Genomic DNA, 23,183 nt, shown 5'->3' with positions numbered 1-23,183 from the left:
AGCGGGTGGGGATTTGGGACTTAGACTCATGAGTGGGAGGGAGGGGCGATCTGGCCTCCCGGTTTCCTGAGGAGGTCGGTTTTCCTAAGGTCCTGACAAATAAATCAGGCAACACGGGAGCTTTTTGAAACAGTTCTCTTTACCCGTGATCACTGAGTGACGCCTGGGGCAGGGAGGCCGACCAAGAGTCTCGGGCGAGGGCTCCCCCACCGTCCTCCCGCCCCCCACGCCACGTCGCCCAGTGGCATCGTGGAAAGAGGATTCTCCCATGCAAACCCCGGAGCCGGAGGGGAACCGGGAGCGCAGTTCTGCACCCCCTACCCCCGGGGCACGGACACGGCCACAGCACGGGGGGCGGAGAGGCCCCGGGGACACGAGACACTGGGGAGGAAGAAGGGACTCCACCCGCAGCTGACCCCAGGCACCCGCGACCTGACGCGGCGGGGCGGGGATGAGTGGCACATGGGGCGAGGCTTGTAGCAGCGAGTCCCCCTCCCCTCCTTTCGGACGAAGAAGGAAGACTTGGGCCCCGCGACTGGGGAGGAGAAAGGGGAGCGGGCAGCCTCTCCTAGCATGCGGCCCGGGAGGGAAGCCCCGCTCCCTTCCCGCGGGGAAAGGGCACCCATCTCCCATCGGAAACTGATCAATAAATTACAAAGTAGAGAAAAGGGAGGCGGAAGTTTGGGGCGGGATTTCTTCCTGCCCTCTTCGTTCCCCCTCTCAGTCCAGTTCGTGTGGTTTGGTCCAGGCCCAGTCCTTTTGTGAGGCTGGGACTCGCACTCCCCGCTCGTCTGTACAGATGGTCGAGTCCGCGGCGCGAGCTCCCCCGCCCGCTCTCCCGGGCGAGACCATACTCTGGGCAGGAGGGGGAACAGCCCAGCGTCTGGAAGATTCTTCCATCCGAGTGAGGTCACCTGCATTGACGCCGGGGGGCAGTACGTGGAGCCGTGAAGATCCATAGTGCCGCCCCGACCCCCCAAGATCGCCCAGGACAGTCCTCACCTGGAGGCCTACACTAGCAGGAGTAGGTCCGGACCGAAACGCCGTCTGCCCGGGAGCTCCCAGAAGTCTGGCCTAAAGGGAGAGCGAGCAATGGTTTGGTCTGGTGCGCACGCGCGTGTCCCCCCCCCCCACACACACGGTAGGGTTTCTCTGATCCTCAACCCGAAGCGTCCTCTCTTCGATTTCCCTTCCTGCGATGACAACGAACACCCGGCTCCAAGCCGGTTTCCCTCCCCTTCCCGCAGCTGCGGATTCATCTAAGGTGCCCCAGGTGACTGTGGGCGGACTCATTTCCCACTTCGGAGAGGGGTGGGGGTTAATCCACTCCACACCCGGAGGGGGGAATTGGCAGACTGAGCAATCCATTCGTCACGCGTCGGGGAGAAAAGGACTAGGCCATTTCACAGAACCTGGAGGGAGGCTTCTGGAATGTAGGGTTGGTCCTTTTCCCACCCCGAGCAAGGGGAAGGGAGGAGGGGCAGTCGCCCTGGGGAGCCGCCCACCTTCGGGCTGCAGCTTGCGGAGAGGAAGCCCGGGAGATCCCAGGGCCCCCGCTGCGGCCGAACGAAAGTTGGGGGGCAACATCTCAGCTGAGTCGGGGGTTACGCCTCGGAGGTCCTTCTCTCGAAACATCTTCCTCCAGGACGGGGAGCGGCTGAAGGACTTGGCGCTATCCTAGGTATAGGGGCCGGGCCGGCGATGAGCAACGCGGACCAGTTCAGCCCCTTCTTTTGACTCCGCCCCGCTCGGGTAGCACCTCTCCCTTAGCCCCGCCCCTGCCCTAGCCCCGCCTCCAGCCGCCTCCGGCTGGTGCGGTCAAGCCCCATCCCTCAGCTCAGGCCCCACAGGTGTCGCTAGCCGCTGAGCCTTCACGGGGTCTGAGCCTCGGGACTGCAGCTGCGCCCACCTCGTCCAGCCTCCTGTCGGTGCCCAAGGAGATGAGGTTGCTGAACTCCTTCTCCAGGAGCTGCCGGGCCTGGGGATGAGAGATGGAAGAAGGGTGGCAGCGTGCAGTCTGCGAGGTGGGGGGGTGCCCCATGTGCCCCGGGGCCGAGCGGCCGCTCACCTGCGCATTCTGTGTGGGGATCTGCAGGAGCAAGGCCAGGTCGGAGTAGTCGAAGGTCTCGTCCAGGGCGAGCAGCGCCCCGTGCACCCCACTCTCCGTGAGGTTCGTGGCGAATTCCTTCAGTCCCAGCCCGGACACCCAACCCATGACCCGCTCGTTGGACCACACCATCACGTCTGGGACAGAAGGGGCTCTCAGTGGCCCGCCGGTCCAATTTAAGCCCCAGGTCTCCTCCATTTCCCTTTTCCGGACCCCGGCCCCCTACTCTGGCCCCGCCCCTCCCCCTCCCTTAATCACACCTCCTCCCCACCTGCCCGAAACTCCTCCACCTGGCCTGGGGAGTGGGGGGGAGGAGACGCCTATGCTTCTACTCACCCCGGATCTGGGTCTGACTCTCTTCCCGCCTCCGCTCCAAGTCCTTCCGGTCATAATTGAGCCGTTTCAGGCACATGATCCCATAATGCAGACTCACCCTGGGCAGTAGGGAAAGCGGGGTCACAGAGGAGCCTTCACAACTCCTGCGGCGGCTGCTGCTTCCCTCCCCACTGGCTGTGGTCTTCTGGGAAAGGTTGGGGAGTTGTTCTACTGGGTCAGTTTTGGGATCGCTGACCCTCCCAGACTTGGGGTATTTCCAACAGGCAGTTCCTACTGGATAACCTGGACAGGATGTGGGGTCAACGAGCCAAGCTGTCTGAGGACGTGAACTTTTCCTAGCAGGCCGCCTTATTGGCGGAAAGGACACAGAACTCGGGATTTCCTGAGAATCCGGGTGAAAGGGCCACAGATAGTTCCCGTCACCAGTCCCACCGGCCAACGACTCTCTAGGAGCTAGGCCTCCCCTCGGACTGTCCCCCTTGGCCAGGCAGCCCCCACCTGTGGAAGCTGTCCACCATCTTGAGCTGGCCCCGGAGCTCCTTCTTGTTAAGATGATCTAACATGCGGGCGTCCACCAGCGACTCCATGAAGTAGCTGCGGTACTGGGGCAGCCCCAGGCTGGGCAGCCAGTCGTTCCCCACCCACTCGTGGTTCATGTCACCATATGCCAGGATCTGGGGCCATGGGCAGGTGGGGGGAGGGGTCAGGCCCTCTGACCCCTTCCCATGTCCGTAGGAGGGTGCGCTCCAACCCCCTGACCCAAGGTCGTTCTTTCTCCACCCCACCTTAGGGACATCGGTCAACCTCTGCTCAGGACGATGGACCCATCCAGTGGTCTCCTACACCTTCCTAATAACAGAGCAGACCCTTGTCTCCTGGGAGTGTGGGGCCGGGACCCACAGGATCACCATCACCTGTGCACCTGCCTGCACTGCAGCATCTCAGACCCTCCCCCTGCTGGGAAGCAGAAGCTGCTCGCCCACCAGAGCCTCAGGCTACCGGAGCGGTCAGCGGGGAGAAGCGCTAGTCCCAGCTCCGAACAATGCATCAGCCCAACATCGCTCTCCCCCAGTCGGGACAACCGATTCTTTCAATGTAGCTGTCCCCACAACACACGATAATGGATCCATCCGTCACTCTTGCACTGTCCAAAAATACCAGTCTCATGCTATAGCTATCCCAGGACAGTATTCTGGATTGGCCCAAAGTCCTTCACTCCGTTTAGCGCAAGGAAGCAATCAACACCTTCCCCCACCAGCCCCCGCGCTCCCCGCCCCACTGGAAAGGAAGACCCAGGTCCAACCTAGCTCAGCTACCTCAGGGGAGTTCATGCCTCTCCTTTCTTGAGAACAAAGTGTAGCTCTTCCTTCCCCGCCAACTTCTCAGCCTGACCTGCGCGGACCCTCCCCAAGATGCTTCCCCCCTTTTGCCTCAGGACACTGGAACAGCCCCACTCCCCCTCGATCAGAGAGAAAAGGTCTCCCCTAGTTACAGCACTGGAACAGCCCCTGGAGCCCCCGCAACCCACGATAATGGAATGGCCCGAGCCCCACGCTAACGATAGACTAGTCCAGGCTTCTCCACCGACCCCCACCAAGCCACAGTGAGACAATCCAGAGCCCGGCTCCACGCAGCGGCCCCCCCGCGGTGATGATGGAACGCTCCGGCGAGGGGGCGGGGCTTGGGGAAAGAGGGGCGCGCATGCAGCGTGCACAGCCTGTTCATGCGTCCACGTCCCACCCCGCGCCCCCTACCTGCTCCCAGCTGATCTCCTTGGTCTCCTGACCCGTTAGTAGGAAGAGGGGAGAGAAGGGGTGGGTTAAGGGGCCGGCGGAGGGCGGGTGGAACGAACAGACTGACGAACAGACGGAGATTCGCCCCCCGCCCCACTCCTCCCCAGGAGAGTCAATGCCACCCCCAAAGCCACCGGCAGGGGTCACTCACAGGCTTGGTCGTGGCCGTCAGGGACTCCATCTCCTCGTGTGTCATCCACACGTTTCCTGTGGACTGAGGGGCGAGGGGTGTTATGGGGATTGAGAGAAAGCTTCTGGGTGGGGGAGAGATGTTCCCAGAGGCCCAGACCCGGTCCGCTTACATACATTCTGCTTTCTGCCTCAGAAAGGCCCGTCACTGCTGTGGGCCAGGCAGTGAAAGAGAAACGGAATGGTCATTTATTGAGCACCTGCTGTGTACCAGGCAAAAGAGCATGGGCTTTGAGGTCTGGCCAGTTCAGGTTTGAATTGAGGGCCTGCCCGGGTGTTTTGCTGTGTGGCCCTGGGCACATCACCTCTCTGACCTCTCGCAGGTGTGTGTAAAGTGACTTTCAGAAGGAGGGGGCAGATACAGCAGTGGGGTGGGACAAAAGTTTGGAGGGTGGTAAAGGGGCTGTGTATTCGCATTTACTGAGCACCTGCCCCCAACAGCCCCATGAGTTCGGATTTCACACATGGATTCAGACGCCTCTGTAGCTCCTCATGGGAGCCAGGCACGGTTGTAGGGTCTGGGACACAGGCGGGGAAATTTGAAAATGGACTGAAAAGATGAAACTGACAATAATGGTCACGTTCTTAGGTATAAGGGCGCGGTGGCTGCGGGGGAGAACATTCTTACTGCTGGAAGATGACCCGATGAAGTAATTTTTGCGGGCTAACCGGTAATGGTGTCCACAAATTACACTGGAGGGTCTCAGATACACACACGTGCGCAGGCGCGCGCACGCAAACAGCAACTAGGGCAAGGAGTTAACAATTGCCAGATTGGGCATGGCACGCAGAAGTTTGGGCACGGAACAAAAGGATAAACTGTTAGAAGGCCATAAACACTAGGGGGGGAAATTAGGTGTTAATGTACTGGGGTGATGGGGCAAGTGACTAGTTTAATCGTTGAGTCAGGGAGGCTTCCTGAAGGCGGTGACGTTTGAGCTGAGACCTCGAGGATGGGGGTGGGGGGGCGCTCATCAAGGACTTTGTAAGGAATCATATGATTTTGGATTTCTCCCCCAGATGGGGATGGGGTCCTGTCTGTGTAAGACAGACCGAGGTAGAGGGGAGGCAGGGAGACCTGAGAAGGGGCCGCCGCCCCACGAAGATAATCCAATCCCGCTGAGACACAAGGGGGTGAGGGTCTGAGAGACAGGGCCGAAGTGCCGGAGCCCAGGATTGGCTGGTCTGAGGGCAAGAGGCGGGGCCCCGAGGCGGCAAGGGGTGGGATTGGCCCGCGGACGCTCACCGTGCGGGAGGAGGCGGGCGCTGAGGGCGAGGTGAGGGAGACCATCTCCTGGATGGCCAGGCGCAGCTTGAGCCGGTGCAGCGGGTTGCTGATGCCGATCTCCCGCTGGATCTCCGTGTCCGACAGGTTGGCCATGATGGCCCCGCTCTTGACGTTGGCCCGGCAGGCGGCCACATACCATGCAGGCATGCCTACCCACAGCTGGACAGGAGGAGGGCGGGAGGCGGGGAGAGGGAAGGAAGAGACACACACCGAGAGACAAAGACAATATGGGGCAGGGGGGAGGGGGTACACCAGAGAGACAGGAAAGATACAGAAAGCAAAGGAGGGAGATGGGAGAGGCGGGAAAGTGGGCAGTGAGAAGCGATGGAGATGGGGCAAGGCAAACAAGAAGAGAGGGAGTCAAAGGGAGACACGGGGAATGGGGGGGTGAGGCGGGGGAGTCGGAGGGTAACGCCAGAGTCACCGTCACCGGATGGGGGTGGGAAAGAAGGGAAGGAGGGATGGGGAGGGAAGGGAGCGAAGACATTGGGAGAGACACGCGGAAAGACGCAGAGACGTGGGAAGAAGTGCGGGGAAGGACAGTAACACAGAGATGGGGAGACAGGCCCAGAGAATCCCATACAGTGAGAGAGAGATGTGGGGAGACAAAAACAGAGAAAGCCAACAGGACAGCAGGACCGAGTGGGGCACGGACAAAGGCACAGGGGGAGGGGGACAAGGAGGAGGAAGGTGTTCAGATCAACAGGAAGGCTGACGTCTCTCAGGGCCTCATCCCCCTGCACCCACCCGCCCTGGGCCAGGAGGAGGATGCTGGGCGGCCCGTGGTGACTCTGAGTGGCAGGGCTGTCACAGGAGTTGGGGATCAAGAGTCGGGGTATTTCTGGGTCCCAGTACCTCCAGCCAGGAGACCACGGTGGGCCCATCCCAAGCAGCAAAGGGCAGGCCCTGGCGGCAGGCCTCTTCCAGAAGTTCGTGCCTGGGGACAGAGGCCTAGTAGGGTAGGAGCTCTCAGGGACAGAGACCCCCCCCCCCAGCTGTCCTGGATGGGGCCCTTCCCCACAAACCCCCTCCAAAGCACAGTTCTATCTCTCAATGGGATGCTTCATGAATTTGCCTGGCATCCTGGTGCAGAGACCATGCTAATCTCTGGATCGTTCCACTGTTAGTACAGCGGCTGCCAAACTGAGCTCCCAAAGCACTTTTTATGAAAGGTAGAAAACTTGGATGGTTTACAGGGCAAAAAAAAAAAAAGTGACTCTCTGTAAGTGGCCTCCCCTAACCCCCAGCCCACCCTACACACACACACTCACTTCCTCTTGTTCCGTCGGTCTTTGTCCCCTGGGCCCGTCAGCTTGGCTAACCCCAGAGGGTCTGTGGCCAGTGTCTCGTCCGAGGGCGTTCCTGCTGAAAGCAGGGAGAGACCAGAGTTTGGAGAGTCTCAAGTAGGAAAGAGACTCTCTGAGGTCAGGGTGCTGAGAAGGAGGCCAGTGAAGCAGAGGTCCCCGGGCAGTGATAATGCCAAACAAGAAGTGATTCGACCTCCCGGGGTGGGGGTGGGGGGCTGGAGACGTGCCCCGCACAGGGCTGGGTTCACTGGGCTGGCCTTGGTAAGGGGCAGAGGGATGCTGGTAACTGTTTCACCACTCTCTGCCTGGGGGGGAGGGAGGGAGGGCATATGCCCCGATTTGTGGTGTCCGCCGATTTCCATGATGTAAAGAATCCCACCAATTTCAGGCTACTGATGTAAGGTCAGGCAAGCCCATAAAACTCCTGAAAATTAAACTCTTGGCTTTCACAAGCCAGTACAAGCAGGTTCCAGCACACTGTCTGCCCTGCCTTTCGGTGGTCCTCTCTCTTTCTCTATTTAAAAAAATAGGTAAATGCAATAATAAAATTCATTTAGCTCCCCACCTCCAGTCACCCAGGCAGGCCTCAGAGAGCCCTGTCCTTGTCCCTCTTCCTTCCCTTTACCTCTGCCGAGTCCTGACCCTTTCACATCCTATGAACTACCAAATGAATGAAGACTCTCAGATGAATGTCAAGTGAATTTGTGAAAAGGAAGAAGGAAGGAAGAGAAGGAGGAAAGAAGGGAGAGAGGAAAGGAGACAGGGTTGGCATCAGGGTCCTCACCCAGAGAAGAGCTGTCCCGGCCTGGGGGTCCCATTCGCCCCTTCTCCTTCTTGCCAAAGAGACGACCTATGGATGACTTGATGCTCTTCTTCTTGGGGGCTTTGTGCAGGGAATCTGGCGTGCCCTCACTGGGTGAACAGGACAGAGTGAGGGCACACCCCCTCTGGGATGTCTCCTCCCCTGCCAAGTCCTTGCCCCTTCCCCCAACACACCCTCCCAAGCAAGCCCCTCCCTCATCCCATCCACTGTCCCTGCTGACCTTCCCCGCGAGGGCCCACCATCCTCCAGGGATCCCGCCTGCAGTGCCAAGGCCTGTGTCATTCTCTCAAGGCGGGCAGAACGGGGAGTGGGAGGTGGGGTGTCTCCTGGGATGGCTGGCCCCTCCCCTCGTGGAGCCCCAGCTTCCTCCTTGGGGACATGATTCTGCGGACGGAAAGGCAGAGAGGCTGAAATAAATTAGAGGAGTCATGCCGGGGGCTCTTCATTAGTTGGGATGTCTGCGAGGGGGTGTCCGGGATGCCCCTGGTTTGGGGTACCATTTCTTAAAGCAGCCTAGATCAGGTGGGGTGAGCTGCAGAAACATAAAGGCAATGAGTTGGCCTGGAGCTTGACCAGCCGGTTTTGAGGTATCCCAACTTCTGGTGTCAGGAGTGGGATCTGCTCAGGCTCAAGGAAAGCTAATGAGTTACACATTCTGGAAGTCAGAAAACTGGGTGCAAGGCAATGAAGTGGGACTAATATGTCCTATTCCTCCTCAAAGATCCATTCTGAGGATCTAATATTAGCTCTCAAATGTATGTTTAGTCATGGAAACCTTAAAAAAAAAAGAAGAAATGTACTGCTAAAAAACAGGTAAAAGCAGGCCAGATCTGACTAAAGTACTAGTTAGGGTTCAGAAACCCCATGGCTCAGCCTCCCCACTACATCCTCTAAGTTGGATCTTGTAAGGAAAGTGAAGGCTGCTTTTGAGAAATCACTGGTGTGCGGGCTTTTTGCTGCTGTTGGTTGGGGAGCTTTGTCTCCGATCTCACCACCCCCCGACCACCCCACCAAAATGAGACTTCAGAACACTCACGGCTTTGTCGGTGCCCTCACGGGCAGGGCTAGGTGGTGCCAGACGGGGCGTTGAGTGGCCAGAGCTGGGAGGGGAGGGGCTGGCAAGGGTAGAGGTAGTGAGGGAGGGGGGCAGTGAGCAGCTACTGCGGTAGCGGCCCAGGGAGTCAAGGCCAGAGCCAGACACCCGGCTCTCTAGCTCCTCTGCCCTTTGTTCCGTTGTCTCCTTCTCCTCTTGGATAAGCCTGAGGAGGAAAAGGGGACAGACTGGGTGAGAGAACAGAAGCAAGCAATGGGGACAGAGGCAAGCAATTGGGGATTTCAAAAGGCCAGGAAGGCTTGGGGGTAGTGGGGAAAAGATTTCTGAGGAAAGCATAATGAGGTCAGAGGGTCTTGGTGCATTCATCATGGCCTCGTAGGTTCAAGGGCAGTCAAGGGGTCATGAGAGGCTCAGAAGGTCATGGAGGGATAAGGGACAACAGGAATATCAGGGTCTGCATCAAGTCTTCCATGATGATAAACACATGGTTCTATAAAAATAAAAAAAAATCACTAAGGGGGGCACCTGGATGGCTCAGTGGGTTAAACCTTTGCCTTCGGCTCAGGTCATGGTCTCAGGGTCCTGGGATCGAGCCCCGCATCGGCTCTCTCCTCAGTGGGGAGCCTGCTTCCTCCTCTCTCCCTGCCTGCCTCTCTGACTACTTGTAATCTCTATCAAATAAATAAATAAAATCTTTAAAAAAAAAACACACAACAAAAAAAAACAAAACAAAACAAACAACAAAAAAAAATCACAAGGGAAAGAGGCCCAATTCTAAGGAGGAAAAAAAGAGCAATATCATAATAAGATCGGGGGAGATCAGGGACTCTGAGGTCAACCTAGGATCTGAGAAGTTCATGGAGTCATCAGAGTCAATGCCTCAACTCACAATGACTTTGGATGGAAAGTGGTGGTCCAGTTTGTGTATTTACAGGGGCCCATGGAGAGTGCACTGTTAGAGGACTGCCAAGTAGGGCAATTTCTGGGAAACCAGGGTAGACTTTATGTCTACCTGGGGATTCATGATTTATCAAGGATTCTTGTTCTATTAAGTAAAAGTTCTTGGTATCTTGAATTGAGGTTCTTGAAGTGTTAGGGTAAGACTCTTGGTGTTTGAGATTGGGGACCTTGTGTTGTGCTGAGATTACTGAGGCAGTGGGAGGCCCTGGCTACTAGTTGTGTGCAGCCATGACATCGAGGGTGTGCTGAAGGATTCTTGCTGTACTGGCTTGCGAACCTGGGTATTGGGAATGCAGTCTTTGCTGTGCTGGGAAATTATGAATACTGGAGAGAGGACAGATAGACAGGAAGCAGAGAGGAGGCTGCTGGGTATATCCTGAGGGATTCCTAGTTTCCAGAGGGAGTGTTGGGGTGGGGGAGTTCCTTGAGGATAGTAAGAGAGGAGATGCGCTCAGGCTTTCAGAGGAGCTACAGGGTCAGCTCGGGCAGGGTGGAGGAGGACTAGGCCAGCGCTCACTTGATCTCCTTGTTGATGGCTTCCAGCTGCTCCTGAAGCATAATGGCGAGTGTCTGCACATCGGCTTGTCCGCTGGGGGAGAGCAGCTCAGCCCCAAACATCCCCTCAGCCTCCTCCTCATCTGAGCCATCCAGCTCCCCAGGGAATGGGGGTGGCATGGACCCCGCAGGGGCAGACCGCTCCCACTCCTGTCTCTGTGTGGGGACAGAAGGATGTCAGGTGTTGGGGCTTCCCTCACCTCTACTGACCTTGTCCACCCTCCATGACCTTGTCTGTGTCCCTTGATAAGGATTGGCCTCACCTTATGATCCAGCCCACACACTTTTCCCAGTCCAGTTTTGTCTCTTGACAAGTCCCTTTCCTTGACCAACTGCCCCAACCAGGATTCTACCTCGTCTCCTGATTCCACCATTTCCCTTTTCCCTTGACTCAGGCCACTTTCTTTTTTTGTCCTGCATCCCCATTCTAGGATTCTACACCGTGCCCATCCCACACTCACCGCCCCTCTCCCCACCTCATCATTCCGCTAAGGTTCTCACCAGGTAGCAGGATATCCACGTGGAGACATCGGGCAAGTGGAGAGGATGGAGTTGCAGGAGAAAAAGAACAACGTGGGTCCAGGAAACCCTGCTTCTCAGCCCAGCCCCCTTCCAGAGCCCTGCCTATTAGACTCTCTTTCCTACTGTTGCCCACCCACCCCCTATTCAGTCTGGGCCCCAAAAGTGGCTGCTGACCTTGGAGGGCTCATCCTTGACCCCTGACCAGCGGCTCCTCTTGCCTGCCCGGCCACTGCCAGCCCCATAGGGGTCCAGATGGGCACCAGAAGGTAGTGTGGGTGCCTGGGAGTATCGGAGCTCCAGGGCACTGCCTGGGAGAGACCTGTGGGCATGAAGAGAGACCAAGGGCTCAGGAAAAGGGCAGAGAGGTCAGGCATCATGGGAAAAGCCCTGGGGTCAGAGGACTGGGAAAGGGATCTGAAGTCAGAAGGCAGAGGCCATGAAATCAGGTGTAACAGGAGTCAGTGAAAGCCATGGGAGGAGAGGGAGTAGGGGTGGGGAAGACCTGGAGATCAGAAAGGATGAGCTTGGCCAAGGGGGCTCCTATGGGCAGGGGTGAGGCAGAAGGACTAGTGTCACCTGGAGTAGGAGGACGGTGGCCTCCCCCGAAGCTGGTCGATCTCCATCTGCATCCGCTCCATCTCTGCCAAGAGCTGCTCCTGGTGGCAGGAAGTTGAAGGTATGAGGTCAGAATCCACCCCATCCCTGAGGAATTGCCCCTCCCAGCCTGGCTGATGCCAACACCCCCCCAACCCCGCCAGCAATGTCTGCTCCATGTCCACGGTCCTAGGCCCCCATATGCTCTCCTCCAGAGCCCTCCTTACCTTGTTGAGCAGGAGTTCATCCTGAAGCTTCTTCATGTTGGCTATCTCCTCGCTCAGTGAATTCTGCGGAGGACAGTGGGGGGCAGTGAGGGGCTGGAGCCTGGAAGGGGCATGACCTGGGGCTCTAAGAGTCCAGAGACTGGTCGAAGGTGACCCCAGGGGAATGAGGTGGGCATAAGTGGTGAGCTGGAGGGCACGGGGCTTATGGGGCCAAAGATGCATCTGGGGAGGGGAATGCCTGGGAGCCCCAGAATCCAGCATCCTGTGTAATAAAGATACAAAGTCTGAGGGTCCATGGGTGCCTGGCTAGCTCAGTCCCTTGAGCGTCGGACTCTTGGTTTCAGCTGGGGTCATGATCTCAGGGTCCTGAAATCAACCTCCCCTCCATTCTCTCCCTCTTCCTCCCCCACTGCCCCCGCCCCCTGCTCCCGCTCTCTAAAATAAATAAATAAATAATCTTCAAAGTGTGAGGGTCCAAAGGGTCAGAGGCTTGGGGAAAAGCCAAGAACTCAGGGGGTGGGTGCACCCAGCTGGTGGGGTGTTTAGACCAGGTACAGACCCGAGAAGTCTGTTGAATTCAAATTCCGGATGCCCAGATTTGACATTTCAGCTAAGGGTTTGGGGAAAGGTCTGGGGCCCCGGGATGGTGGCAGGAGGCTGTCTAGGATTGCAGGTTACTGAAGTCCCGGGCACACCTTCTCCTCGAGAGCCCCCATGCGCTCCTTGAGGTGCAGCTGTAACCGCTCGTTGGACTCGCTCAGCAATTTGTCTACCGTCTCTGACAGCCGCTTATTGTGGTCATCATTCATCTTCTCCCGTTGCCGTGCCTGCCCCAAGGACAGCAAGACAGGGACCCTCTAGCCCACCAGGCCCGGAGCCCCGCCCCCAACTCCACCCCCTCATCTAAGCTCCAGGCCCAGCTTCAAAGCCCCAGCCCCTCTGCAGTCTTCAGCCCCCTGTCCGCCCCCTCACCCGCTGCAGCTCCTGGTTCTTCTCCTCCAGCTGGGCCTCCAGCTGCCGAAGCCGCTCCTCAAAATTCCCGTGACGTTCCTCAGCCTAGTGGACAGGAAGCCAGGGCCTCTGACTTTGCCCCACTAGGACCCTGGCAGCCTCAGGCCCCGCCTCTTCCAAGGCTGGGGGCCAGGCTCCGCCCCCCAAGCCCCAGGCTCCTCCCCTGAGAGACTCCAGACCCGCAGTAGGATTCGCACCTTGCCCCTTCCTCGGGGGTCTGTTCTGTCCCTTTTGTGTTCCAGGCCATCCTGTCAGTCAGGACTAGAGAACCCCCAACCCGTCACAAACCTTCAGGTCCTGCCCCCGTTCCAAGTTCCCTCCCTTTCCTAGACCCCCGGCCCCGCCCGTTTCCCCAGAATCCATGAGGCAAGTCTCCTACCCCTCCAAACCAAAGGCCCAGGCTCATCCCTCTACCCCACACCCCCGCCCTCCCGCCCCACGCCTCTCCTCACTTTGTTGAGCGCCGCCACGCGCTGGGCCAGCTGGGCCTCTATCTCGGGCAAGGTCTCCGCCTTCTGCAGTGTCTGCTGAAGCTTCTGCTTGGCGTCGTCCAACCACTCCGCCAGCTGACGGCTCTTCTCCTCACTCTGAGGGAGGGCAGACATGGGGGTGGGGGGTGAAGGGGGAAGGACAGGAAGCAGGTCGCAAAGGCCGCGGCCTCGCCCCCATGGCCCCTCCCTGGCCGTGCCCCCACCTGCCGGTACAGCGACTCCTTGCTGGCCAACTCGTTCTCCAGCTTGTCATTGGCATCGTGCAGAGACGTGGCCTCTCGCTGGGCACTCAAGTAGCGCTTCTCCAGGGTGGTGATCCGCTCCTCCATATCCTCCCGCTGCGCAAGCGCCTGCAGAAGCCGCAGAAGGTCATGTGGACGACAGCTCCCAGCAAGCCCCGGGGTGGGGGTGGGGTGGGGGTAATGTAGGCTTAGAACCCCAGACCAGGCACCCCAGGGTATCCTGGGAAATGAAGTCTCCCGCTATCTGGGCGTCAGAATGGCAGAAGTACACCTTCCAAGAACTGGAATAGCCAAACTTAAGGACCCCGACCACCCAAGAGTTCAACGGTGGTACCACACCTCCCACGAGCGTCTAGGGTGTACTGTCTTAGACCCTCCCCATATGGATGACCTGAAGCCCATGGGATCGGAAATCTCCAGTCTCCTTGGCCCACTCCCCTCAAAAATCCAGGCCTTAGGGGCGCCTGGCTGGCTCAGTCAATAGAGCTCTGTGACTCTCGATCTTGGGGTGCTGAGTTCAAGCCCCACCTTAGCAGTAGAGTTTACTTCAAAATAATAATAAACTGGGGCGCCTGGGTGGCTCAGTGGGTTAAAGCCTCTGCCTTCAGCTCAGGTCATGATCCCAGGATCCTGGGATCAGGCCCCACATCAGGCTCTTTGCTCCGTGGGGAGCCTACTTCCTCCTCTCTCTCTGCCTGCCTCGCTGCCTACTAGTGATCTCTGTCAAATAAAACAAATAAAATCTTTAAATAATAATAATAATAAACTACCTTTAAAAAATTTTAGTTACATTCAACTGATGAATCACTAAATTCTACCTCTTGAGCTAATAAGAAAGAAAGAAACATATAAATAAATAAATAAATAAATAAATAAATAAATAAATCCAGGCCAGATTTTTCAGCAACTTCTAGCACAGCCCAGCTTTAGAATTACAGAGCAAGTGTCCTAGGGTCTCATGAAAAACACAAGTCCCCTCCACGTGCGAGGAAACATTTCCCAAGAGGCCCATGTTAGCACAGGCTCAGAAAAACCTAAGTCAGGACTCCAGGGTCTCATGGAAGATGGACTTCTGTCTGGGAGCCCCAACAGGACCATCCAGGCTTAAAATCTGAAGTTGAAAAACAAAGTGCTCACTCTTCTTTCTCATCCACTGACTTCCAGAATCCATACCCTACATCTCCCAGCAGTCCCAGGGACACAGGAGTTAGGATCAAGGGGCCTAAGACACGATGGGGTGAAACGCAGACAGAAGAGTTCAACCTAGAAGCACAAGAGTGGGGTGCCTGGGTGGCTCAGTCGGTTAAGTGTCTGCTTTGGGCTCAGGCCGTGATCCCAGGGGTTGTGGGATGGCCCTTCCCCCAGACTCCTCCCTGTTCACACTCTTTCTCAAATAAATAAATAAAATCTTATTTAAAAAAAAAAAGATTGTATGGAGGCGCCTGTGTGGCTCAGTCAGTTGGGCATCTGCCTTCAGCTTGGGTCATGATCTCAGGGTCCTGGGACGGAGCCCTGCGTGGGGCTCTCTGCTCAGCGGGGAGTCTGCTTCTCCCTCTCCCTCTGCCTGCCACTCTGCCTACTTGTGCTCTCTCTCGCTCTGTCAAATAAATAAATAAAATCTTTAAAAATAAATAAATAAATAAATATTGTATGTATTTATTCGAGATAGAGCGAGAGAGCACGAGCAGGGGGAGGAACAGAGGGAGAGGGAGAGAAGCAGGCTCTCCACTGAGCAGGGAGTCCGATATGGGACTGAATCCCAGGACCTGAGATCATGACCTGAGCCGAAGGCAGACGCTTCACTGCTGAGCCACCCAGGTGCCCAATAAATAAAATCTTAAAAGCAAAACAAAACAAAAAAAAAGACAAAAAAAAAAAAAAAACCCGCAAAAGAATTTCCCAGTGATAACCTAACTCAGACCAGTTATTGAATGCCTACCATGTAGGTGTCATGTGCCAACCCCCTGGCAAGGGTCATAAATCCCATTCTACCAGTGAGCAAACTGAGGCTCAGAGAGGAGGAGAGTCCACATAGCTTGTGGAATCGGTCATTCCAGGTTCCACCATTCATGAGCTCTGTGACTCTGGGCAAAGGGGGACGGGGAGGGTTAGGGGGAGGGAGGGACAGAGGGCAGCCCACCAGGGGCTCCGGCCTCACCTCCTTGAGGTCGCGCTGGAGCTTGGCGTTAGCTTCCTCGGCCTTACCCAGCTCGCGGTGGGCGGTGCCCAGCTCCTCCTCCAGCTGGCTCATCTGGCGGCACAACACCGCCAGGCGCTCTCGCAGCTGGCACACCTCCGCACGCTGCCGCTCCAGGGCCTCCTCCAGCTCTGCGGTCCTCCGGTTCGAATCCCCGCCAGGACCAAGGCCATTGGCCAGGGGCTGGAGTGGAAACAGTGAGAGAAGAAGGAACAGAACCCAGATTGGGAACACAGAGATATAGAGAGAATACGAGGATAAAGTTGATGCAGGGGACGGGGGGGGGGGGGGGGGGGCGGTAGTCAAAGGTCAGTCTAGAGGTAGCAGAAGTTAGCTAGGTGACCTGAATCAGAGGTCAAAGACCAGTAAGGGTCTTATGACTTCAGGTGTCATAGAGCCAGTGAGGATCACACCAAACATTAAAAAGACAATCACAAAATCAGAGGGCTGAGTGGAGGTCACAGGGATGGGGATCCTTGAAGAGCCAGGGGAGCGAAGGACTACCGCCTCTCACCTGCCCATCCCCATCTTTGCCGGGCTCCTCCAGCCCCGACCGGCGCCTAGACAGCTGCTCTCGAAGGCTCAGGGTCTGGAACAGGAAACGGAGATCAGGACGAAGGGAGTCCTAGAGCCAGCAGCTCTACTTCCCACTGGCACTGGTCCTGCTGGAGCCACCCCATCCCACGGTCCGTCTTTAAACCCTGTGCCTTCATTATATATCTCCTTAGCTGCTCAGCCTGAAGAAGTCCACTGTTACTCTTCCCCCTAGCCTCCTTGTGGCGCTGTCCTCTATATCCCTAATTTCCCCCCATCCAACTATTTCCTTCATAGTCCCTTCTTTCCCTTAGCCCCAACCCACTCAATCAGCTCCACCCCATTGGTAGCTCCCTTAGTCCCTCCTCCTCCTTGGCCACGCCCACACCTCCTGATTGCTCAGCTCCAACTCCTCCTCTAGCACCGCCACCCGCTCCAGCGCCATCCGCAGTCGCTCCCGGACCTGGGGATGAGGGCAGGACAGAGTGAAATGGGGATCAGACACATTTGACTCAGACATTTGACTGTGAGGCCGAACACCCCTGGGATGGCCTGATAGGGCAACATTAGCATTCCTCTACCTATAATGGTTGTGCAGCTCCAACCAGTTACCAAGGCAGCCCCACCCACCGGTAGCCCCCACTGAAATTCAGTTTTCAAGCAGTCGGGTCCCATTCTGAGTCGCCCGTCCCAATCGATCTCAGTTAAAATTCTTCCCACTTAGGATATCCCCAATCAATCACAGCTGGAATCTCTCCTATCCAGGACAGCCCCAGCCGACCATGGGCTTAAGTTCTGCATCCAGGCTCTTCCGATTCTCATACCTTCTCATCCAGGGCCTTGTGGTGCTCGAAGAGGGATTTTAGAGCCTTGAGCACCTCCACCTCGGAAGAGACCCCACCCGGGGACTGGGCCTGGCGCTTTACCACGGTCATGCGCAGTGACCTCTCGTGCCTGGACACCAGGCATTCCAGATGTTCAAGGAGAAGCTACAGGGTTAGGTCACCGGGCCAAGGAAAAGAGGCAAGGGAAGAGAGGCAGGTTCGAGGACAAGAGTAGTCCAGACAGATGGGGCACACACACGGAGTAAGAGGGGAGCCAAGCAAAGAGGTAAGGAGAGTAGTCAGGATAAAAGAGGGATATGAGAGGTAGAGGTATGGTCCAGGAAGGAGTGGTGCAGGAAAAGAACAATTATGGAGGTAAGGGAGGAGATGTGAGGGAAAGAGGGACCAGAGGAGACCAGCCAGGAAGTCGGAGTAGGGAGAAGACAGGAAGGCAAGATGGGTAAAAAAAAAGACGGGTTAGGCAGCAACACCTTTGTGGCCCCGCCCACCCCATTTAGGCCCCGCCCCCACGCCCCTCACCCGCGTGTTGTTGCGCTCCGCCTTCAGCTCTGCAATCTCTTCCTCCCGCTCCAGCAGCTGCTCCCGACATAAGTTCAGTTCTTTCGTCAGAGCCGCAAACTCCTGTCCAGATGTGGGTAGGATCGGGACAATTAGATCAATCCTTTCCCCATATCCCTCATTACACGGGCCTGGAAATGTGAAGGCCCCGCCCCTCCCTGCTAAATCCCGCCCCTTCCAGCGGCTCAGGCCACGCCCATCACCGGCAAGGGCCCCCACCATGTACTCCTCCCTTCCATGCACCAAGTCCCGCCCCTTCCGGACCGCCCCCTCCGCGCCTTCTGTGGTCGAGGTCCCGCCTCCCGCAGGCCCCGCCCCGGTCCCGCCCAGACCTGAGGCAGAGCGATGCTGAGCTGGCGCTGCAGCGAGTCCTTCTCGTGGCCCAGCTCGCGCAGTCGCAACTGCGCCGTAGCCAGCCCGTCCTGCGCCTCGCGGAGCGTCTCCAGCAGGCGCTCGCGCTCCGTTAGCATCGTGACCATAAGGCGCTCCAGCTCGCCGCCCGCCTCGTCCGGGCCCAGGGCCGAGCCCCGCCGGCCATCCTCGCTGATGGTGGGCATCACCTCGCACATCATGGCGGCGGTGCTGGCCTGCGGGAGTGGGGAGGGAGCAGGGAACAGAGACCGGCCTTGTCGAGGCACTGGCAGAGAAACTGAGGCACGGCCCCTGGGATACTCCATAGCGGAAACTGAGGTGGGGCAACCCAGGCATTGTATAGAAGAAACTGGGGTCCATCCGTTCTGACCATGGCGCAAGATAAACTGAAACCCATTGCTCTCAGGAAATCAGGCCCAGCTACGTGGGTGAGAGAATCTGGGGAAACCGAGGTCATACTCCATCAGGCACTGGCAGCAAATCTAAGACCACTCTCGTCAGAGAAGCCAAAGCCAGGTGACCCATTGCCTCAGTCAATGTGGGAAAATCAGTCCACCTGTTCTGACCCTACTGGGAATACCCATGAACCCACTACATGAGTGAGAAGACAAGCCCAGCTGAGAACCATGCCTTCAGGAGGTCAAAGAACTGGGGCCACAGAATTAGGTCAGTGGTACAAGTACAGGGTCACAGGGATGGCCCTCACCTATCCAGCCCAACTCCTGCCGCCAATTTCCCAGATATCGGGACCCCAGCTCCAGATATCTAAAAAAAATTCTTTCTCCTAGAAAGAATCTAAAAAACACTCCACTTGCTAGCCATCTCCCACAACCCAGGAGTCCAAGATCCAGCTCCCTCCTACCTCAAGTCACAGGAGGCTAGGTCCCCAACTCCCTTCTCTCCCCTAGACCCTGGAGTCTAAGCCTCCAGCCGCCTCTTCCCCAATCCTGGGGGTCAAACAGGGACACAAGAATCCGAGCTTTCCACCTCCATCCTCAGACCCAGAAATCCCGGCCTGCAGACCACTCCTCCGCGCCCCCCCCGCCCCAGCCCAGAACCCAGGAGTCCAGGCCCCCAGGCCCCAGGAATCTGCCTGTATTAGCCGTGGGCGGAGATGAAGGGAGGTCTCCTGAGCCGCTCCCTCTACACACATCAGGTCAGACGGGTCCAGCTGGCCTGGTCGAAAGCAGGAGGGACTTTCACTCCATTCCCTCCTTTCTTTCTCTCCCTCCAGGCAGCGGCATAACCGGTTCTGACAGTGGATAGTTCCCAGCCCCACCCAGCATGCAGACTGTGTCCAAAACCTGGAACTGGGGTCTTGGAGTTCATTGAGAAGAGGAGGGGATGGAGGGCCCTGGAAACTGGGAGTGAAGGCAGCTAGTTGCCTGTAGCCTTGGATCTTTGAAGAGGTGCCCCTAGGAATCTAGACACCAGCATGTCAGCACTTAGAGGCCAGATTTAAGACAATATTTATAAGGAGACAAGTCAAACCAAATGGTATCTAAACCCAGAACCTACTTGAGAGGTGCAACACAGGCTGTTTCCAAGAAGCCACTCTAGAACTTCCAATTCACTGAGAAGGAATAGAACTTAGCAAGGCTGGGTGTAGGATCTAGAAGGCCATTGGCATGAAGACAGTACAGAGTGCAGAAAGGACATATGTATCCACATGTACAGTGTGCTTGGGGTAATTCCTTACATAGGGCCAAGTAGAGGGGCATAGTCTAGAACCCAGGTCTGGAACCTGAACCAGTCAAAAGCAATCCAATAAATTAAAGAGTGGTCTGGGTCACCGAAAAACCCCAAACACAGAGGGGAGCATAATGATACCTAAAAACACACCTAACGTGATGTATGACAAACCTAGTCAGGAGACATCTAGAACTCAGAACCCATCAGGGAGGCAGGTGTAACAAAAAATATAGCAGGGGGTCACACTCTCAGTGTTATCATGTGTCTAGATGACAGACAGAGGTGAAAGATAGACTCTAGAATTCAGAATATGCCCTGGGCGTGGGGGAAAAAAACCCTAGAAAGTCACAAGGAGTTTGCCCGGAACTTACAAGTGCTTGGGGGAAGATTCAGAAGCATGCTGGGAATTGAGAATTTACTGGCATAAGGACTGAGCTGGCAAAGGAAAGGGGGAGAGATGTTCTGGAAATGAGGACATTTCTAGCTGAAGACTCCAAAAGAGGAGATGAGCCTAGAGCATGCTTAGAATGCTAAAGTGGCAGATGGAGGAGGAAGCCCACAGTCCTCCAGGAGATAAGTTCTAAACGAAGGTCACGTTAGGGAAAAGACGGACAGAAAAGGTCAGAATGGATGAGCCTAACACCGAGTACCTGAAAAGGGAAGATGTACAACATTTCAGTGAGAATCCTTTAGATTTAAGACAGTAGACGTGGATGGAACCTAAAATAGGAAAGTGCATTTTAAACCTGATAGCACAATGTGGAGAAAGGCTAGAGCATATAATTGGAACACACATATTCTAGAATGGAGACTGCCCCTGGGAGGAGAACGGAATCTAGAACAATGCCAAGGATGTGGCTGGAACCTAGAACACACCTAAAATAGAATTTTAGCAGAGAATAAGCAAGTGCTGGTTTCTAAAAATTCAGAACACATGTGAAGAGAAGGTGGGATCAGAATTTGGTTTGGGAACATTATCAAGACATTTGAATTCCCCTGGGGAAATGCATGCCTAGAATTTAGCATCTAACCTAGAATTGAGAACATACCGTGGGCGAAAACAGAAGATATTGACTGAGAGCATTCTGAGATTTAGAAAGAACCTAGAACATTGCAAGGGCACAGTTTAACTGAAAATACAGAAGACAATAGGTAGGTTCTGGGTCATCTAATGAACCTAGGTCACAGAACACATCTAGAGGAAAGCGTGTATGTTTGGTTCATCAGCCTGAGAAGGTATACACAGAGGATGGGACATCATGACACAAATATCATGGTAGGGTGCTCGAAACATCTCAAGAAGAGAGAATATCTGGGAATAGAGAAGACAAAGCCCAGGGAGCACAGTGCCTGAGATGATATGGGGATGAGGCAGGGATTTGTTAAGGACACTAAAGTTGTCAAGTTGATGGGGGACCTGGTTCCCTAAGAGTAAGAGCTAATGGGCTGATACTTGGTGGGGGCCTGGAGTCCTGAATCGTTGTGGAGATAAAGGACAGTGAAAGCTTGGAGCCTGAGTCCTTGTTGGGAAGGAGGGTTGTGGCAGATGGCTTTGGTGGGCAATACAGAAGCTGGGTTCTGAACTCCTTGGTCCCTGAGGGGATGCAGGACCAGGGACAAAGCATCTAGGTCTCCAAAGGGGAAGGTGGGCAGAAGCCAGAGAATTGCATTAAAAAATTGCATTCCAAGCCCCCGAAAGGGAGAGTGTCATGGTGCCTGAATCCCTAACCAGGCAGATACTGGGATGTGGGGAGGCTGGGTATATTTGCCTGAGGGGCACAGTGGCCGTTGAACTGGGTCTCTAAAGGGGGCAAGAGCTGGGTGAACTGGATTCCCAGGTCCTGAGCAGGTGGGGGTTACCAGCTGGGGCCTTCAGCTAGATGGAATGAGCACCAGCAGGGCTTCCAGAGACAGGTGGGAGCTAGATCCCTGGATGCCAAGGTCCCTAAGGTGGACGAGGAAGGAACATTCAGAATCCCCGACTCCTCAAGAAGCAGCTGGGGTCCCAGAAACCTGGGGCACTGAGGACCGGCCGGGAGGCTCGCCAGCGGAACCATGAGGCTCGGGCGCCCGGGTTGGAGAGGCCCCGGGTATCTCCGGGTCAAAGGCGCGGCGGGGGGGTATTCCCCACGGCGCCGCAGGCGCCCCCTCCCCGGCAGCAGGAGCAGCAGGAGGTGGGGGAGGTGAGGCTGCCGAGTGCGCTGACCATGGACAGCTCCAGAGCGGGCCTGTGTCCAGGGCGGCTGCTGAGCCGGCCTGGACCGAGGGAGGAGGCTGGCTGTTCAAGCCGGAGGCTGGAGATGGGCAGACCGGGTGCACGAATAGGGGACTATGCACACCCGACGGGGGGCAGCTGGCCCTGGCTGGGGGTCTGACACAGCCACAGCAGGTGTCTGGAGCTCCCGGGAATGGGCCGAGGAGGAGGATGTAGGTCCAGAGGGGGCTGCCGGGCTGAACTGGGAAATCCAAGCTCCTGGGCCCTGGACGAGGCGCCAGGCGGCAGTACGCCTGGGATTCTAGGGTTCGGTTGGGGACTCTGAGAGCCGGGAGGGGCACGCCTGAGTCCCTGGGGTTGAGCTGTGAAATCTGGGCTCCAGAGCCCCCGGGGATAAAGAAGGCAGTCCAGGATCTCGGGAAGGAGAGGGAGGCTCGGCGAGGGGTCCCCGGGGTGGGCGCTGCCAAGCGGGCTGGGCCGGGCTCTTACCTACCTGGTCCGCGGCGGTTGCGGGCGGAGCTGGGCTGAAGGAGGGACGTGGGGTGGGGTGGGGGGACCGGGCGGGGCCCCTGGCGGCGGCCGGGGCCCGGATCTGTGGCTCCGGAGCCCTGTCTCCGCCGCTCGCGCGGGCTCCGCGTCTCTGGCTCCGGCTTGGGCGCTGGGGACCCCCCCTCCCCCTCACGGTCTCACAGCCCTCTACCCTAAAATAGCCCCCTGCCCCTATCACCGTTCAGCCTCCCCCCCCCCGCGAGGCCGCAGCCGCCAGATCCAGGGGTGCCCACCAGCGCCCCCCAAATCCCACCTCCCCCCCAAAAAAATTCCTCCTCCCTCCCCCCCCAACAACTCCCGTGCGGTCGTGGCCCCTTTAACAGGAGACTGACAGACGGCTCTGAATGGCCAATGGGAGACGTAGTCGGAGCCGGCCGGCGGCTAAACCCCGCCTTCGCATGGACTGGGAGGGGTCGCGCGGGCGGAGAGCGGAAGGCGGAGCTCAAGGAGCGCCGGCCAATAAGTGCGCGGCGTGAGGCGGCTGGGGTGGGAGGCGGAGCCCGGCAGGGGATGATGTCACCTGGAGCTAGTGGCGCGCGGCGTGGAATGCGAGTTGCGACCCCAGATCCCGGAGGTGGCGTGCGCCGGCCCTAGCGCCGCACGGGACGCGAGGGCTGGACCGCCGGTGAGGTGGGAGTAAAGGTTGGATTTTAAGGCGGGGGCGGCTCCCGGAGCCACGCGCTCAGGCTAGAAGGTGGGGTGAATGCCGGGTCGGCGGGTGC

The 23,183-nt window shown here is 57.1% G+C and overlaps 1 protein-coding gene across 6 annotated transcripts; it reads right to left on the bottom strand.

Annotated features, from left to right (window-relative positions):
• Positions 1-120: 120 nt before the first annotated feature.
• On the bottom strand, positions 121-23,018 carry PPFIA3 (PTPRF interacting protein alpha 3). 6 transcript variants are annotated; one of them, XM_047709972.1, is made up of 30 exons: positions 22,406-23,018; positions 17,966-18,220; positions 17,595-17,696; positions 17,055-17,219; positions 16,619-16,693; positions 16,211-16,285; positions 15,658-15,879; positions 13,461-13,607; positions 13,219-13,353; positions 12,728-12,811; positions 12,451-12,582; positions 11,756-11,818; positions 11,511-11,590; positions 11,109-11,253; positions 10,375-10,568; positions 8,880-9,102; positions 8,064-8,227; positions 7,805-7,932; positions 6,985-7,075; positions 6,569-6,650; positions 5,672-5,872; positions 4,388-4,450; positions 4,198-4,224; positions 2,942-3,117; positions 2,444-2,541; positions 2,069-2,244; positions 1,910-1,978; positions 1,506-1,677; positions 1,003-1,074; positions 121-914 (listed from the first exon to the last, which is right to left on the bottom strand). In XM_047709972.1, exons 2-29 carry the CDS (start codon positions 18,203-18,205, stop codon positions 1,016-1,018), a joined length of 3,588 nt encoding a protein of 1,195 aa, XP_047565928.1. In that variant the 5' UTR covers positions 18,206-18,220; positions 22,406-23,018; the 3' UTR covers positions 121-914; positions 1,003-1,015. The 6 variants fall into 6 exon arrangements, with proteins under 6 accessions (XP_047565928.1, XP_047565927.1, XP_047565926.1 ...); XM_047709971.1 differs by having other exon boundaries at positions 6,985-7,078; positions 22,402-23,017; XM_047709970.1 differs by having other exon boundaries at positions 6,985-7,078; positions 22,406-23,016.
• Between the last annotated feature and the right edge of the window lie 165 nt (positions 23,019-23,183).

Source organism: Lutra lutra, chromosome 17 (assembly GCF_902655055.1).
Source record: "Lutra lutra chromosome 17, mLutLut1.2, whole genome shotgun sequence".
NCBI lineage: Eukaryota > Metazoa > Chordata > Mammalia > Carnivora > Mustelidae > Lutra > Lutra lutra.
This window is presented reverse-complemented; position numbering and strand designations above follow the sequence as displayed.

Coding starts and splice junctions, on each gene's coding strand:
- PPFIA3 (XM_047709971.1), bottom strand. CDS start 18,205: ATGATGTGCGAGGTGATGCCCACCATCAGCGAGGATGGCCGGCGGGGC. Junction 10,569..11,108: donor TCAAGGATGAGCCCTCCAAG/GTCAGCAGCCAC, acceptor GTCCCCACACAG/AGACAGGAGTGGGAGCGGTC. Junction 7,933..8,063: donor GGTGGGCCCTCGCGGGGAAG/GTCAGCAGGGAC, acceptor CTGTTCACCCAG/TGAGGGCACGCCAGATTCCC.